The following is a 19,611-nucleotide window of genomic DNA, read 5'->3' as shown; positions in this document are numbered from 1 at the left end:
ATGAACCAGAAGTGTAAAATTTCAGTTTGCTATAACCGCAGTTGTTAAAAGGGTAATACTCTATTTCTTCTCTATTTAGCTAATGGATTTTTTTATGGTTTTCATGAACACCAAGTGTGTTTTTCAGAAGCTCAATTTCTCAAAACAAAAACAAAAATGAAAGCTAAGCTTCATTTAGCTTTCAAGAAAACATCAAGAAAGAAAAGTTAAAACAAGCAAACATGTTGAGTTCAAGATAAATACTACCTTTTTAACTTTTTATAAAGTACAGAATGAGCTTTTTGATTTCTTCTTTTTTTTTTAGTAACTTGAGGAAAGTTTTTGCACTTTAGGTCCCACGTCACAAATAAGAATGCAAGTCTGACCTATGGTAACCATTGATCTTTGCAAAGCAGAAATGCACACACGTTATTTTCATACAGCTGATTTTCTTGTTAAAATTAATCTGCAATCTATCTCCTAACATACAAATTATGGTGACAAGTAAAATAATGTTGCACACTCCAACCTCATTTTATGACAGTTGTTTTCATCTCAAATCTTGAAAGGTCTGCCATATACACATTTTAGTGTGGCCAACGTGGTGATAATACATTGTGAATCTTAAACTGATTTTCAAAAGGATGCATCACAGGTTCACATTTCCACATCTATAGAACTTTATTAACAAGTAAAACACATCAGCATGTTTTATATATGGGCAAGGACATTCCTATAATGATAAATGGCACAATATCATCTAACAGTTGAACTTTATCAAGAATGAGGTTTTTAAAAATAATACACTAACACTTCATATGACTGTTTCAAGAATTAAATAATAAACAATTAAAATAACATTTAACAGCAGTTTAAAAATATAAAGCTCATTGTTTACTGTTTACCATAAGCTGGAATTATTCAAATGCAATAATTTCTATTCAAAGATACTATGCATGTTCTACAAATGAAACAAATGGTTTTGGCTAGGAAAGGCTGTGACAAAAACTGGCTCCTGCCCTAATAACACTCATTCTTTCTTTCAAAGGGCAGAGGGTTTAGGCAGTCCCTTCTCAGTCCAGTATACATATAACTTGTACTCCAAGTCAGAAGTGTTTTGAGAGTGAGAAACCCTATTTAAGCTGAAAAAATGGAAATAACCAGGACTGTTCTGAGCAAGCTCGGGATATATGTCACTCTAGTTAAATACAGTATCAGATGTACTATCGTAACTTTTGTGCTTTTGGGGACAGTACTGACCAGTTGAAAAAAGTTGTATTAAGTTAAGGAACCCTGAATTTTTCTCCAATTGGGCTTTTTGGACTCTTTTCCTGTTATGAGAGATTTTGCTGCAAATATTAGTGATTATTGTTTTAAAGGTTAAAATTCATGAACAAGCTCAGAGGCATGGGCTATGTTTTATAGACTCAAAGGCTAAGAGATTAGTATTCTATTAAACAGAGATTTTAATTTTTATCGAATGTAATAGGATTTCTTTTAAATTTCTAAAATCTATTCTTAACACAGAAAAATATATTTTTATCTTAGTATCAGTTTATTTCATAAATACATAAAAATGGATTAACCTGGTCATAATTAGCTTCTTCAAATATAACAGAAATAATTTTAAAAATGTTTGCATTAACTTCCAAGCCAAGTTCACATTCATTCAAAAATTTAGACACCCCAACAGGGGTTTTGATTTTCAATCTTTAAGGCAAAGTGCAAGTAGTTAAGGGTCCCCAAAACACACCAGCAGCTGTTCTATCCAAGCGCACAGGAAATGAAGGGACATATGAAGGATTTGAGAAATCTGAAAGGGGATAAGTTTTTTAAATAATATGCCAATTCCCCTGCTTGTATGATGAGATTTAAGGCTACCATTTAATTGTACCAATTATAGAGGATTGAATAACATACACACTTGAATCTTACAGAATTTATGGAACAAAAAACAAAATGTGAAGTTTTGATGTTGGATCAAAAGCGACACATCCACATTCAGAAACCAAGTATAAATACCATAAAAACTAAAATAAAATTTTAGTAAACTAATATTTAATATCTGATCTACTAATTTAAAATTACCATGCATCATAGCTTAATTTCATTTAAAAATTATTAAAAGAACAAAGTATAGGTCTATAGGACAATTAATGAGATAAAGAAAAGATCTAGCATTAGTTTATGTTTTGTATAAGTACATTCTAATTTTAATTAATTTCCAAATATGGCAACTAAATTAAGTATTGTTTTCTTTACCCCATGCTATTGTTTTACTTCAAGGGGTTTAACATAAGTACTTAACAATAAAAATTCTATGCAGAAGAAGAGACTGAATGAGGGAAAACAAAAAAAAGGAGGCTCAATTAGCAAAAACAAAACTGCATGTTTTATTCATCAAAGACAATGAAATAAATCAGAAAATACAGATAAATACAAAAGAAGTTTTAAAGAATAATAAATTTTATTTTTTCAGAAATGGAAAAATGTCCCTGAATAGTTTTAGATGTATCTTTTAGTATAGTAGTCAGTGTCTAATAATAAACTTAAGTAATCAATTTTATGTTCTATTTAGCTGTATTAAATGACTTTGAAGTTTAAAAGATGATATAGTTTCCATCACTTTTATTGTTGACATTCAAAAGCAAAGATGTAATTGAAAAGAAAAACAGATGAGACATAAAATGATTTGCAAAATGTAATAGCCCTCCAAATGAATAGAGAGTAGATTCCAGTTGTAATCATGGTCACACTCTCGCCACACATACACAACCCACACCCCTATATTCCACAGATTTCTGAATTCAGGATATGATTTTACAAGTTAATCCTATAATCATAAAGCAAGAAGCTATTAATAGCACAAGTTTTTATTTGCTAAATTTAACAAACTAAGTATCTAAAAATTATAACAATGATATTGAAAGATACTTTTATTGGCTTTTAAAAAGACAACTGCAAATGAGAATATCTTAGTCAAAAAAATTAATTTTCAAAGATGTCTTAAATGAAAATAAATACAATACCTAATACAATCTCTTCCTATAAGAATTTCTAACAGGGCAATGATAAAAACCAAGCTTCTCACTTGAGAATCCCTAAAACCGTCATGTCCCTTTAAAAAAAAAAAAAAATGCATACAAAGGACCATGTAAAATACCCATATTTCTTAACATTTGTCCTAAAACAAACTCTACCTTTAACACCCAATTTTTCTGTATATATTAAGTTCACTTAATTTAAAACTAATGAAAAGTTATCTAGACACAATTTCTAACAATGCAGAAAGTAATTTATGCATGGTTATTTACAGAAAGAGCTTTGCTCTAAATAATGATGTGAAATCATGTTCAAAAATCTGACAAAGCCTTTCTAATAATCAGCACTGCAAATTTCAAAAAATGTTATATATAACAAAGATTATTTCATGTATAGAGTTACTAGATAAATCTAAGAGCCAGAAACTAAAGCATTTGACATGGTTAATAATTTCATTTTTATTATACTAAACGTCAGGTCAGAAGTCAATGGCATTTACATAGTGGAAGACTATTTACCACTCAACTCTTTCAGTTGTATCACTGATTAACCAAATGTGACTGGACTTCACTGATACAACTTCATGGTTTCTTTCAAGTATATGCTAATCTTTTAAATGGGCACATAGGCAAATGTGCAAAACAAATGAAATATAAATACTTAAGAGAATGAACAGAAATGGCTTTTAGGCATAAACCACCCTGCCATTCAATTTTGAAGCTCTATCTTTTCTTGACTAATTTGTCTTCTGTTATTAGTAGTCTTCTATCCTATTAAAGTTGTGGATTTACAGATGATCTGGAAATTTCACATTGATATAACAAAGGAATGTCTGGTTGATGCAGTCTAGAGACAAAGAAAGAATTAGTCTTAAAATGTATTAAGTTACATGTATGTAATGACAATATAATATAACCCCATTTACAGCAGTATTATATCAACTATATATATATATTTTTTTAAGGTAACAGAGTAGCATGTATCGGAATATCTTTTAAAGTTTAAAGTTTCTATAGGACATCTAGAAAACATTTACATTATATTTTAGACTCTTGAAATGCAAACATGATAATCATGCTGAATACCCACCAAAAATCATTTAAATTAGTGTAATTACTTTGCCTTTTATCTTATGTTAAAATTGGAAAACTATTAATGTCACTGCATGTGAAGACATTTCACTGATTTAAGAGAAAATGTGACATCATTGGGGGGGGGGGTGACCTAAATGGAACATCTGTGGACTTTACATCATTTCATGCAAAATATTTGTCCCTTCTGTGTAAATGTTTTATCATATTTTGTTTTTCGAGCCTTCAGATTTTTGTGCTGGTGGTTACTTCGTATATATCCTGTTGTCAAAGTTTCAGTTTACTCATTATATATTTAAAAAATTAAAATTTATGAAATTCAATTTAAAAAATCTGTCTTTAAAAGTTCACAATTTATTAACTTTCAATAAGCTGACAGTATCAAATATGTTGAATATGCTAAATTTGAGCAAATAACATGAATACACGAAACATTTAATAAGCACCTGCTGAATTTAAATACATAAGGGTAATGAACAGAGTTAATGCATTAATATTTCTTACCTCTATAATAAGAAGAAATATCTTGTTCTATGAGCAGCTGCCATACTTTCAGACATGTTTCTGACTTTTAGATAATTAACAAATCCTCTGAAGAAAAGGAGCAGGCCTGAGAAGGTTGAAATAATAAAGATGTACTATGATCTTATACAGAAAGGGAGCATGATACATGTATATTTAAAATAGACAATTATAAACAAGATCCTCTTGGCTTAAGAAATTTAATCTATAGAATTCCATTCATTCCATAGTATATTTTACACTATAATGAAAACTCCATCATGAGGAAATATACTAAAATTTTACTGCCACCTAAAAATGGTTTCGATTTATTAAGCCTAGATGTGCCTAAAGTAAAAATTTAAGCAAATCCAGCCATGAAAATTCAGAATTATACAAAAATATACATTTATTAAATTTCTTTAAATAGCAAAGTTACCTAATGAACTTAAACTGATTCAATTCACAGAAATGTCATTTTACCAAAATTTTTAATTAATATAGCTACCAAGCAAACTAAGACATATTTACTGATATAAAGTATTCAAGAGAATATATGTATATGCAAGTTAACACTACCAATTGTGGCATAAAATCAATAAGCCTGTCTAGCAATATCAAGTGCCTGTCATCAGTGAAACCTGTATTTGAAGATATGTACATTATATAAAGAATTTTAATTATTAGTTCTCATTTTCAATTAATAAAAGACTGATTTATACTAAAAAATGAGATTAAAAGAATCGGGAAAGACGACTTGGGAAGCAGCCATTCTGGTAATTTCTTAAATGATTTAGGATATATGCTATATCTAGCTTAGTGTTCTCCTCTGTCAAATAGTATTTTTAAATAAAAACCATTTACAGCAACAGTATCTTTAATAATTAACAAAACAATGCCTGTGAAATGCTTCAAACCTTGGAGGAAAAATGTTAGCTAAGTATAAAAATTAGTACCATTATTAGAATTAAGTCTTTGATATACTCAAGCATACGATTCTAAGGGAGACATTTATTAATTCCAGCAAATTTTTAACCAGGTAATGGTAGGGGGCAAAAACAAAAACGGAATATATGTACGCACGTAACTTTTCTCCCAAAGAGGAAAGTCTGTCAATTTAAAGTGCAAATCCCAAACTAAATTTGTACCCTAATCTAAGTAATCGAAGCAGTAAAAAAAAAAAAAAAATAAATAAAAAAAAAAAAATAAAAAAAGTATGATTATAATAAATTAGAGCAAAGACAGAGAGATATACAAACAATGACTTAAACAAGTGGTACAAATTTCAGCTAAATCTGATCCCATCTGCTTCCCATATCCTAACTCCTTCCATTCGTGACCCCCACTCTGAATTCCATCACCATGTCCTTCCAGATGCTGTTCAAAGATCATGGTATTGTGATCCAAATGTAAAAGTATTATTGAAAAATGTAAACTAAAATTATTTGTGAAATCCCTTCTTTTGTCTATGAAGCTGCTGTTTCTAAGACATATTTTGTCTTGCCCAGACATTTTCTACGATAAACCCATTCATATCTAGAAACCAATCACTCAGTAGCTATAGTTTCTGAGTTCTACAATGTGCTCAACATTCTTGAGTACATGTGAGACCAACATTTTGATCATGGATTAAACTTTCCCATTCTCCTAACTGCTTGATTATGGCTCTGATGTGGAACAGGCCTTGTCCTCTGCATTCCACGCTGTCCACAGTTGTCTTCCTAAGATCCTCAATCCCTTAATACTATATAAGCAAATATACTCATTTAATATACTTAACTACCTATAGACTTTATATATTTCTTCACTTTTAAGAACCTCAAAAAGCACAGAATTCAGGCAGTCAGAATACACTTAATATAAAAAACTGGCTCAACTCTGTATGAGTCTTACTCCCCAATAAAATCACAACACTAGAATATTTTCACTATAATTATTAAAGAAAGAATCTTTAGTGACCTTAACTGACCATACTAAGAATGTGAATCCCAAAAGATTCTACACATCCAATAGTAGGACTAAATAAAAACTCAAGGAGAAGACTGCCACCTACTGAAATGCTATTATTTTCTGGTAGTTATTTTATTAAAGAAATTGTGGGCTTTTAAACCTACGCAGAAACAAAATGTATTCTTTGTGTCAGTAAATAAATTTGAAATGTAGGTTAAAGGTATAACATGATTTTACGATTAACTTAATTATCATACATCTAAAGTGAAAACGCAAAAGAACAAAATATGGGAATCCATAAAATTCATCAATGTTAATAAAAAGACATGCCTTATAAGAAGACATGCCAAAGAGATGTACAGTGATTATTAGGCATGAAGCCTTTCCTATGTCTGTCTGATTAATGATTAACACAGGGTATATTTCAGAAGTATAAAGAATGTTTTAGTGATCCCAAAATAAGAGAATGAATAGAATTTCCAAGTATCCTGCTCTCAACATTTTCTAAGATCATTTAAGAAATTATGTATATGTATTTTCTAAGATAGATATTGAAGACTATTATTTTTTAATCATGCTAGAATTTTCAAGTTTTGTAGCATTTGATTGTCATTCAACCAGTGATTCTTTAAATTGAATAGCTCTGGATTTTAAATCTAAGAAATCTGGAGTACTATGTAGAATTATTTGAATAGCTGAGATGATATAAGTGTTTAGATATGACAATTACTATTTCCACATAAGTTGTATTTATACCTTACAGTTTTAGGAAATATCCAAGTAAAACTAAATGCAAATTAATCGAAGTGAAATGCATTGAGAATAAACTTACCAAGTACAAGAAATATCCACCAAAGCCAATACTGTCCATTGAAATATCCAGTAAAGTAATCAGAAAACTATGGAGTGAACATAAATGTATTAATCATATTTGTGTACTTAAATTTGAAAAGCATAGATTAGCCTCAGTTTCAGAATGATTTACCACAAATAATCTTTAGCACTTAAAAATAGCACAAAAATAAAGAGGAAAAAAAATATTTAATGACATACGTATATAATTACATGCTCTGTTTTTTCTGAAGAAAAAACAGAGCAAAAACATACACAAAATATTTTAGAAACAAAAATCAGTTTCAAACTGCTTGTAAGAAAATCCAACATTTTCTCATTAAGGAGTTCACAATGTCAATTTTTTCATAATCTCTCAAAGCCACGGCTACCGTCCCAAATACACTACAGCAACCTGCTGCTTTAGATATTAACACCAAAAGCCACATTAGTTTAATCTTATCAGATGGGGATGTTCTGCTGACCTCTAAAAAGAAGAGCTTTTGACCTTCTGTACACCCCCTACTGTTAATCACTGCCAAGAATACTAGCCACATAAAGACCCCCAACTCATTAGAGTCTTTTTATTTTCAAACTAGATGCTCTAGTATTCAGTTCCCAACAGTGAGCTGAGAACAGCTAAATGAACCTTGAAGTGGCATTTCAACAGTTGTGAACAGTGGCCATGGCAGGCAGTTTTATATTCTCTGTGAAAAAAGAATATGAATAGGCAGATGGAAGACCGGGTTTGATGGTATTGGACACAGGTAGTTTTCCTTGAGTAGGTTCTAGTTATCTTTTTTTTTTTTTTTTAAGTCAACCTAATTTTCTTCAGAGTTACTTCAGATAATTCTTCCTTAGTACTCTTTAGTATCTAACAACGCTTCAAGTAATTGTGTTTTTTTTAAGTGTTTAATATAACATACTCTAAAACTGAAAACTAGCTTATTTTATCTACTGTTTCTATTGGTCTCCAAAATGAATCTGATTTAACTAAAAATGATTTTGCTCAATGCAGATTTGTCTTCAAATCTGAAATTAGTTAAAAGTATCTATTTCCAACTTTATAGGCAATTATTTCCAACTATTCATTGGTAATTTCCATAAAAACTTAAAAATCTTATAGCTTTGGTAGTAACAAAAATGCTTACAAATTGTAAATAATGTCACTATTGAGGAAGGATATCTACTAAAGATTATCTAAATCTGTTTTTTAAAGCGTTTTAAGTATTTCCACAGGAAGTATTTATAATTTATAAATGAACCATGATCGATATTCTCAGCTTTGACTTTTGGAAATTTCAAAGATTAAAAAATTCCTAGTACCATTAAAGATGTAAATCTTACATATTCTTACACCTTTAAAATATGTACAAAGAAGGGAGAGCTAGAAAATTGGGAAAATATAGCTTGTAAAGTAGGACTATACTACACCACTTTTAATTAAGTGGTTAATAATTAGAAATAAAAAGTTTTCATATAGGGTTTAGAGGCTATTACATAGAACAAAAAGAAATGGAGAATGAAAGCAATACATTTTTAACTTTCCAATTTTAAAACATATTTAATATATAATGTTAAGAGGCAAGCGGCAATCAGAAAATTAGAACTACGTCATTCTTCACCTAAAGCCATTCTTTATTTACTACCAAGTGAAGAATGTAATTACCTTCACCTAGAAGTCAAAGAGAAAGATTTACTATGTAAAAAGAATAAACTAATAAGCTTTTGGGCTAATTATTGAGTTATCAAAAATGTTTTAAAATTCTAAAATTCATAGGGCTGAGCCAAGTTGTTATTTTGTAAATAAACAAACAAACAAAATTGGCTAATCACAAGCAGTGGAAATCAAATTTTGGAAAACAAATGAACCAACAAGAATTTTTCTGACTTTATTAGCACCAGTATTTTATTGTTTACATATTATCCACTTTCCAAAAAACAAACAAAAAACTGCTAATGTAACACCATTAATAAAAAACACCAGTTTTTTATTGTTTATACCTTGTCTACTTTCATCAAAAATTGTTTTTTTAATAAAACACATATGAATAAACAATAAAAATGTCAAAAGCCTTAGGCAGAAATAGTATCAGAATCTTGGGCTAAAGATATTTACACTAAATCTGAGGTTCACAGCAACTCAGAAACAAAAAGGAAAGCAGCAGTATGATTTATAAATTACTTATTGTCTAGTAAAAGGAAATACCAGGCTTTTAGGAGAAAACCTTTTCAGTATGGACCTCCAAGGGGAATTTACTATTTGGAGCATTATAATAACAGTAAAAGTACAGAGGCAGCACAAAATTAGGAGAATAGGCACTGAATTGAGACCAAGCTAGATCCTAACCCAGATACAAACTGTGGGACATTAAGCAAGGTATTAGATTCTTTTTATTCTTCGTTTCATCATCAATAAAATGGTTGGACTGTCACCAGAATCACTGATACAGATAGGGTTAAAGAATTCAGCGTTTGTCACAAATTATGCCTGGAACATAATAATGTATGGAATCTATTATTATTTTATACAAAAGATTTTTAAAATCATTTCTTATTATCAATTCTCCATATACACGAAAGGTACAATATTAACCATAACTCAGTAAAGATATTTTAAAGGGAAACTAAATAATCCTTGTGATCAAACCTGATGCGTGTACATACCTTACAAAACTTTGAGAAACTCCAGTCTTTGAATTTAAGCTCCCCATCTTATCACACTAATTGTAGTTGATTGCTAGATAATCTAACCTAGGGTTCTATGAGCGAATCAGGCCCTAAAAGCAATGGACTAATTTATGAATCTAGAATAATATTAGCAATTTACCAACTTCTGAAGAATTAAGAAAATAGTCCTCAAATCATTTTCTAAATTCTGTGACTTGGATGAGAAATACCATTTTAATAATAGTAATTAATTCTATCAATAATATAACCAAGGCAGACTAATCTAGCTCCAACTTTTTTGAGGGTTTTTGTAGTAATAACTCCTGCAAGAGGAGGATTGTCTCTTTATCTTTGTATGTTCCGTTAACACCTAACAGTTTTAGGCTCATGGTGGGAACCCACTTTACATTTTTAAAAATAAAATTAGAACATAAATCTGCCAGGGGGCAATTCTTATAATGACTCAAGTGTAATCATTTTAGAAGGAGCTAATATCCACAGGTCCCAACCAAGAATCAACTAATAACCAAAAAAACCTATAATCTAGTCTTAACAGAGAGGGGTCTGATAAGGTTACTGAAACCCGGGGAGTGATAAAATAACTTTAAAAATAATGAAGAAACACATTAAATCCATAGTTTAAAATATTTTTGTAATGGGTAATGTTTTAATCAATTTGATAATGTAGGTACATAACTGAAGTGGCTGAAGCACTTAAGAGCAGCTGACATGTTAGGTATTTGATTCTACTGAAAATTTGAGGAGGATGTGACTCATTCAATTAGAAATCAATGTTTAAATAAATATGATCTATACTGTAACAGCACTTAAATAAGAAGGTAACTTTTAAGACTTATTAAAACAATAAATAAAGCCATTTTTGAACATTCTCCTAGGTCTTATCCTAAAGAAACTAGGAAAACAGCTTTGTAAAAAGGAGCCCAAAGCCGCCTTCAACAGGCAAAGACAGAGCTGGGGGAAGGTTATGCTAAGAATAGTGCTGCCTGTGCAACTGTTAAAGAGAACTCTGCTGGGACTGGAAAGGCTGTTGAGACAGGAGAAAGAAAAGGACTGATCCTTGTTGTCTCCCTATACACTGTCCTGTACGTAAGAGGTAGACACGGGGTGATTTCCAGATACAGCAGGAAAATAAGAACGGCTTAGCTGGAACACAAGGGGGAAAAGACGAGTTCTGATAGCCGCTTCAAAGGCCTGTACTTTACTTCTGAGCTATTAATGTTACAAAAATAAAACGAGAAGATATTTAAGTTCATGATAATTTTACTAACCAATGGAAATTTTTATGTTTTAACTGATTTTAGTATGATTGCACTATATCACAATAAAGGTAGCCATGTTACTGAGCACATATCTGTACGACAGGTAGGCCAGGTACTTGAATATTATTTCCATACTTCACACAAATCCTGAAAGGCAACTATTATCAGCCTATTATGAAGAAACTATTGCTCAGAACAATTAAAAAACTTAAAGTTAAAACAGTGATATAAAAAAGAGGAGATTCAAACTCAAGTTTTTCTGCTTTCAAAGCTCTTTCCATATACTATAGTCCTCGCTTATCTGTGCGGGGTGTGCTCCAAGACCCCCCAGTGGATGCCTGAAACCGCAGATAGTACTGAACTCTATATATACTATGTTTTTCCTACACATACCTATGATAAAGTTTAATTTATACATTAGGCACAGTAAGAAATTAACAACAATAATAAAATAGAACAATTACAACAATATACTGTAATACAAATTATGTGAATGTGGTCTTTCTCTCTCTCTCAAAATGTCTGGAATTTCCCGTTTAATATTTCTGGACCACAGCTGACGGCAGGTAACTGAGACAGCAGAAAGAAAAAACGCAGATAAGGGGGGCACTATTGTACTAACAAGCTCTCATATAAATACAGTTATAAATGTTCACACCACAGAGATCACTATAATAATTAAGCCCAGAAGTTAAGATATAAATCAAAATAATTGAATTCACATGCATAAAAAGGAACATTTACGAACCACACAGGAAATTTCATACATTTTAGTTTTAGAAATAAAAGTGACAGGTTTTCATTATCAAGACACTCACCCTGACAATAAGGATCCACTTGATCAATGACAGGCCAAAGCCACAGATGGCTCCATACCTCCCAGCTATGGTATTGGTGATACAGAAGGATAAGCAAAATCCAAGCCAGTTGAAAATAAATGCCACTAAAAGCAAGAGAAATAGTTCTTTTAAAAACCATACTTTGGAAGCAAATTAACAGAAACTTGATATTAACAATACTTCACGGCTCAGCACAAACAGCAGTTCCACTATAAAGCTTTCTTCATAGACTACAGTTTACCTTCTGCAAATGTATGTTATTTACTACACATTAACAAATGGTAAGCTTGGTTTGTTGTCAGTTTGGTCAACAGGAATCAATTCCTTAAAGCTTATCACCAATGGATGAAACTTTTTTTTTAAATTTTATTAGTTTCAGGTGCACAAGACAAAGCAATACTTAGACGTTTATCATTTATGTCCCTCACACTGTGTGAACCTCCCTCCCCCATCCACTATCCCTCTGGCATCGCACAGAGCCATTACATTTCCACTGTCTCTATTCCTAGTGCTGTACTCCGCTTCCTGTAACAATATACATACAAATACATACATATACATACATACGTATATATATTTATATAAAATTATAGTTGGCATTCATTGTTGTTCAGCTTGAGGTGTACAGTGCAGAGCTCAGGCATCTACATCATCCCTGAGGTGGTCTCCCAAATGGGACACATGTCCATCGGATACCCTACAAAATCTTTACATTATTGATTACATTCCCCAAATTAATTTTCAAAACCCCGTGGCCACCTTGTGGTTACCAACTATTTTCTAAACCCCTCACCTTCCCCCTTATCCCCGCCCCCCGCCCATCTAGCAACCCTCAGTTTTTCCTCTATGTCTCCAAAACTGTTTCTGATTAGTTCATTCACTTATTCTTTTCTTTAGATTCCGCATATAAGTGAGATCATATGGTATTTGTCTTTCTCTGTCTGACTTATTTCACTTAACATAATGTTCTTTAGGTCCTGGATGAAACATTTTTAAACAAGATAAAACACCAGGTCACAGTGCAGCTCCCATGCGATCCCACAAAAAGCTCAGCCTAAGCAACCGGCCAATATTAAAAATGAGGCGAATATATTATACAATAAGGTTCCTAGAGCAGGTATCATTCATTGCCTCTTCCTCCTCTCTAACAAAACCTTGTTTTACCCCTCCCCAGGAACCCACCCACCTCTACAGACACTTCAGGGAAGGCTGGACCCCGCTTAGCCCCAAAAGGTGGGTCCCAAGTAGTGAGAAAAATCACGAGACTGAAACTCCCTGCCAATGATTTTTTTTAAATAGGACTTCTGAAAAACATTCCTTGGTTCTTAAAAACACAGCAAGGGGAAGGAGGATGGAATATAGGTTAAAAAACAGTGGCTCTAAATTGATCATTGTTGAAGCTTGGTGATGGATACATGAAGATTTATGACACTATTGCCTACTCTTATGTAAGAAGAAATGGCATCTCCTCTTTCACTGGATCTTTGGACATACCTAATAATACCTGGAAATGCTGCAGGGATCTTGCTATCAGCCTGAGGATTAAACCATCACTCCAAGTGGTGGAGAATGAAGAAACGCAAAGAAAAGCAGAGCCACAACACTGATACTTGTTGTGCCTGTGTACTGCTTGTCTTGTGAGATAATCTCCTAACTATTTAAAACAGTTGAGTAAGGGTTTTCTATTACTTGTAGCTGAAACCATTCTGACATAGGTCCTTGAGATGTAATCAGGGTGCCCTTTTTCTGTCCAAGTTGTCAATATTATCAAAATAATAACGGTACTATTAATAAAACTTCTAAAGATCAATTTGAGCCTAGGTTTGGTCCTGTTCAGTGTCCATCTTCTTGCCCTATGTATCTCCAACTAAACCTCAAAGAGAACAAAGTAAATGGCCTAGAGAAATTGTGGGTTTTTTTTCAGAATACTGAAGACGAAGAAGCATATGAGGATAAGTTTAAATGAAATAGCTATTGCTTTGAAGCAATTTCCCTATTCTAGTCATTTCTTCTTCTTAATGCTTGCTAGTCTCAGCTTTCTTGATCATTTTGGGAAGCCGTATTATATGTTGCAATAGTCAGAAGAAATAAACTACCTGTGTTTGAGTCACAGCGTACTCACTCACTAGATATGTGACCCTGGACTCACTGCTGTGAGCCACAGTTCTCTGATCTGTAAGTACCTACTTCACAAGGTTGATAAGAGGATTAAGTGAGATAATGAATGTAAAGAGCTTAGCACAGTGCAGAACCAGGGACATAGTGATTGCTGAAGAAGTGTCAGCTATCATTACTAGCCACACAAAATGATCTCTTCACCTTACAGAGTAGGTCCTATCTTTTCTGTTGAAAAGGAAAAAAAAATTCAGGAGACACTATTGGAAATAAAGCTTGTTTAACTTTCCGGTTTTTCTTTAAACATAGATATCAATCAGTATTTTGCTATCTATAGCTGTGCTATCAAATGCCATTAGCCACACTGCTTCTTTTTCCTTGTGTCCCAGGAACTCATGCTCCTCTACAAGGTTATTTAAACTTAATTAAAACTAAATAAATTAAAAATTAGTGTCTCTGTCACACAAGCCACATTTGAAGTGATTAACAGTCACATGTGGCTTGTAGCTACCATATTATAGGACGGCAGGGACATTGAATATTTCCATCATCATAGAATATTCTATTAGAAATAGCTGCTCTATATCTAACTGGCTAATATTTGTGTTAGTTGTGGGGAAAAACACTTAGCTAATCAAAAAATAATTTTATATTTATAAAGAATTTACATCAACAAACAGCAGTAGCGATTCCCCACTGCTGCGCCACAGACATATGTGTCAGTGGCAGGCTGAGGTGTTTCTCTCCTCAGCTCTCAGGGCAGGCAGGTGAGGTCTGCAGCAGAGGACCGACTGCCAACAGTCCTGAGCATCTTCTTCCTTTCCCCAGTGTGCTGTAAACATTCTATTCTTTCGTAGCATGCCAGGTTGTTAAAACATAGGAAGCTCTGATGGAGAAGATACAAAACAGCAAGATATTCCAAAAGTGTATTTTTACCTTTGAGTATGTATACATTTAGCTTTGGGAAAAAATAATTCAAATACTATCCAACTAATTTCTTCAAAACAGACTTAGCAATATCTATTATTCATATCATTGCAGCCACACCAGGAATAAGACACAAAGGAACAAAAAAAGTACTCACTGAGCCATTATGTTTTCTTTTTGTTTCCTGCCAATGGTATAGATTCCTAGGTGTGCTCACGTGATAGAACTTGGTATGGACTGAACCAGGTCCCTTCAAATCACAGATGGAAGCCCTACCCCGAGCATGGTTGTATTTAGAGACACGGCCTTTAGGGAGGTGGTGAGGAAGGTTAAATGAGGTAGAGCCCTAATCTGACAGGATTGGTGTACAGACAGGAAGAAAAAACATTAAAAAGCTCCATCTCCACACACATGTAGAGCACAGGTCATGTGGCAAGAAGACGGCCTTCTGCAAGACAGGAAAAGAATCAGCGCCAGAAACCAAATTTTCTGGCACCCTGATCTTGAACTTCTAGCCTCCAGAAAATAAATTTCTCTTTGTAAGCCACCCAGTCTGTGGTATTTTGTTAGGACAGACCGAACAGACAAATACATAATTCAACCATCTTTAATCGGTTTAAGCGCTAGGAAAACAGTGAAGTTGGTGACTACTTGAGCATAAATAGATTCGCTTTTTATGCCCCTGACCTATAACATAGAAAGTAAAGCCGAATATAGATCTTTAAAGTACAGAAAGGGTAGAATCATTCAATTCTGGGTCCTCTATGACATGTCAGAATTGGGGGAAGGAAAAAAGAATTTAATAAATGTACACTAAACCATAAGCGTGTAAAATCTATTTTTAAAAAGTGTAGTAGAGGCAGGAGAACATATTATGCATGCCTAGGAAAGAAGAACACTTTTCTTTCAGCTGTACTCCATTTACACTATGTTCCCCCTGCAAATCTAGGGTAAAATAAGGAAGCTTAAAAGCTATAGGGCACCTATTTCCCACATAGCAAGGATCAAGATGGAACCCAAAAAAGCGACAAACTTATGTAGCCTATATTCCTTAGGAAAAGTAACACTTGGGGGAGCAAGCAACAGGGAAGCAAGGCAATAAACTCACAAAAGTTGGTAAAGAATGCTTGGTGTTGCTGTGATCACACCTCTCCACACTCACCGACAGAGTGCCCTTCTTTGGAGAAAACCAAATCAGGAAGCTTCACATGGGTTAATGACATTTGAAAGAAGGTTGCCAATCACTTTAAATCATACCATTTCCCCGAAAATAAGACCTAGCTGGACAATCAGCTCTAATGCGTCTTTCGGAGCAAAAATTAATAAGACCAGTCTTATTTTACTATAAGTCCAGGTCTTATGATATGAGATGAGATGAGATATGATATGATATAATATAATAGAGGGACTTATATTAATTTTTGCTCCAAAAGACACATTAGAGCTGATTGTCCGGCTAGGTCTTATTTTCGGGGAAACACGGTATTACTTATTATAACTAAAAGGTAAATTCCCAGTTAAGGATGGGGAAGGAGAACATTACCATCACCTTCACTTAATAGAATTCTGTAATTTATGACATTCATATACATTCACTCATTTGATCCTCACATTAGCTTTTTAAGAAGAGCAAGGTAAAAATTAATTCCATTTCACGGAAGGACAAATCGAGACTTAGAACAGTTAAGCTCCACATCAAGTCATAAGGCAAGTAAGTGGTACAGCTAGGATTGGAGCATCCAAGTCTCTTACCCGCTATATCCAGTTAGCTTTTTACCATCTATGCCTCCTACCTAACCAGAGGTTAGCAGGATAACCAAAAAAGGTTATTATACACTATAGTTTATCCATTAAATGGTATAAGGCTATATTTTTAAATTTGCAATAGCCACAAGATACTTATTAATGAAAAAGAGGAAAACAGTAACTTTATAGTGAAAGGAGCTGGCAGACATCACCTTAACCTGATGTGATGAGAGTTAACATTACATGTACACATGTAGATCATTCCCCTGACACGAGGCACTGAGAAGGCCATATAATTTCTGTGGTATTTTTGCAGAGGCGGGGGGACTGGGGGGCGGGCGGAAAGAGAAGAAATGCATTACCTGAATCTAATTATGAAGGAAAACTAACCAGTACTCTTCAAAAAGAATCAAAGCCATAAGAAACAAAGAACAATTAAGAAACTGTTCCAGATTAAAGCAGACTCAAGAAACATGGCAACTAAAAACAATCTGTAATCCTGGATTTGATTCTGAACCAAAAAAAAAGGTATTCGTGGGACAGCTGGCAAAATCTGAATAAGATCTGCAAACTAGTTAGTAGCATTTTATTAATATTAATTTCTTAATGTTGAATATTGGACTGAAGTTATATAAAATGCTAACACTTGGAAAAGTTGTATGAAAGTTATATTGGAACTATACTATTTTTATAACTTTTTCCTAAGTTTTAAAAGTATTTCAAAATAAGTTTTAAGTTTTAAAAAACTATAGCTACTTGCTTTGAAAATAAATGAAAATCAGATGAATATACACATAATACAAACATTGAGAACTTATTAATTTTTTGATCACAGAAAAATTCTCATTACATATAAATGTACCAGGTTTCCAAGACAGCAAGTTCTCAAACAATAATGAATTTCACTATACTTAATTCTGAACTACATAGGGGTAAATTTCTCTTATTCTTAGGCTCTTTGTTTAAACGATCAGCCATCACGAAAGACACGATGCTAACGATTTACTAATTTTAAGACATTTCCACTAAATTATAAAAAAATATATAAAAATTCTTTTTCTTGTAAATATAACAAATTGAATAAAATTTAATACTTCACAAATATTATATGAGTTTCTTAAGGTATAATTACATTTCTTAGATGTTCCCTTTCTGGATTCACTTATAGTATGTAACGCCATTGAAAAAGCTATGTAAAGACACAGATTTGCATGCACAGAACAAATTGCTAATGCATTGTTTTTCAATATGTGTGGTGCCCAGACAATCCCTTTAATAACTGTAACTTTTATGACTTTTCCATGGTAGGTACTCAAAGGGTACTGAGTAAAGATACTCAACATCATTAATTATTAGGGAAATGCACATTAAAACCACAATGAGGTACCACCACACACCTAGTAGAAGGTCTAAAATAAAAAAATGTCAGTACTAAATGCTGATGAGGAGCAGAACAGGAACTGTCATTCACTGCTGGTGGGAATGCATATGGTATAGCCACTTTGGACAGCAGTTTGGTAATTTCTTACAAATCAATTCACATTTCAAAACACTCTTTTAATTCTTTTTAAGGGTACAATTACCTTAATTTATCTTTAATTATGTTATTCTCAAGTCTAAAATGGGAATAATGCAGGTGATTAATCATTACTATGGCACACTGATGTGAAGATTCACACATGATACAAAAGACTCAACCTTGAAAGAAAAAAATTCTAATTAGAATCCATTATATTTTTAAGTACTAGAGTTCAAGGTCATTTCCACAGACTGTCAATTATCCAATGACCCAAATCTCAATTTCTAGTTTTTAACTGATAAATAAATGAATTCCATTCTCTTAGAGAGAAAAATTTCTTAAAAATAAGATCAGAGTTAGGCAGGTTAAGTATGTAATAGGCATTTTGCAGTAACACTTTAAGGAGTATGAGAAACTAAAACAGTATCATGGGATACATACATTTATTTCTTTACACATTCTGAGCATAAACATGCAATTATCTTACCAAATTTAGGTGTAAGTTTTTTTAGGGTTACATTTAGTAAGACACAGAAATGCAGACTTTGAAAACAGAGAAGGCAACAATTAAACCAACAAAAGGTTTTTAACTGAAGTATTTTTTTTTCTTTTTCTCTTTTTATTGGGTAACTGTGTTTTTTCCAGGACCCACCAGCTCCAAGTCAAGTTGTTTTGTCCTTCAATCTAGTTGTGGAGGACGCAGCTCAGCTCCACGTCCAGTGCGGTTTTCACACTAGGTGCGGGGGGGCGCAGCCCACCATCCCATGAGGGAATTGAACCGGCAACCTTGCTGTTAAGAGCTTGCGCTTTAACCAACTGAGCCATCCAGGTGCCCCTAACTGAAATATTCTTATTGATAATCATTGTAGTTTTATTTACACAACTTATATAACCTGATATGCTTAAGTTATAAACCACATTAAAGAAAACCTATTTCTGAAATTTAGAAATAGACCATAGAATTAGAATCTAGACAATAGCTACTATATAATTTAACGGGCACGGAAAATATAGCAAGTTGCAATTTGTAGAACAGCCACTAGATGGTAGTGATTACAAATAAATCTACGCTCATTAAAACAAATAAGCTCAAACACTTGCCTATCCTACCAGAAAAATAC

At 32.8% G+C, this 19,611-nt stretch overlaps 1 protein-coding gene across 1 annotated transcript in view; it reads right to left on the bottom strand.

Annotated features, from left to right (window-relative positions):
* Positions 1–635: 635 nt before the first annotated feature.
* The window catches only part of NDFIP2 (Nedd4 family interacting protein 2), a 55,085-nt gene continuing 36,109 nt past the window's right edge, over positions 636–19,611 (bottom strand). Inside the window, exons 5-8 of the mRNA XM_019742579.2 lie at positions 12,163–12,287; positions 7,396–7,462; positions 4,617–4,722; positions 636–3,867 (exon numbers count right to left, since the gene is read on the bottom strand). Of these exons, the coding sequence (XP_019598138.2) occupies positions 4,619–4,722; positions 7,396–7,462; positions 12,163–12,287 (296 nt within the window). The 3' untranslated portion in view covers positions 636–3,867; positions 4,617–4,618. The remainder of the gene's footprint in view (positions 3,868–4,616; positions 4,723–7,395; positions 7,463–12,162; positions 12,288–19,611) is intronic.

This window comes from Rhinolophus sinicus, linkage group LG04, assembly GCF_036562045.2.
Source record: "Rhinolophus sinicus isolate RSC01 linkage group LG04, ASM3656204v1, whole genome shotgun sequence".
NCBI classification, from domain to species: Eukaryota; Metazoa; Chordata; class Mammalia; order Chiroptera; family Rhinolophidae; genus Rhinolophus; species Rhinolophus sinicus.
This window is presented reverse-complemented; position numbering and strand designations above follow the sequence as displayed.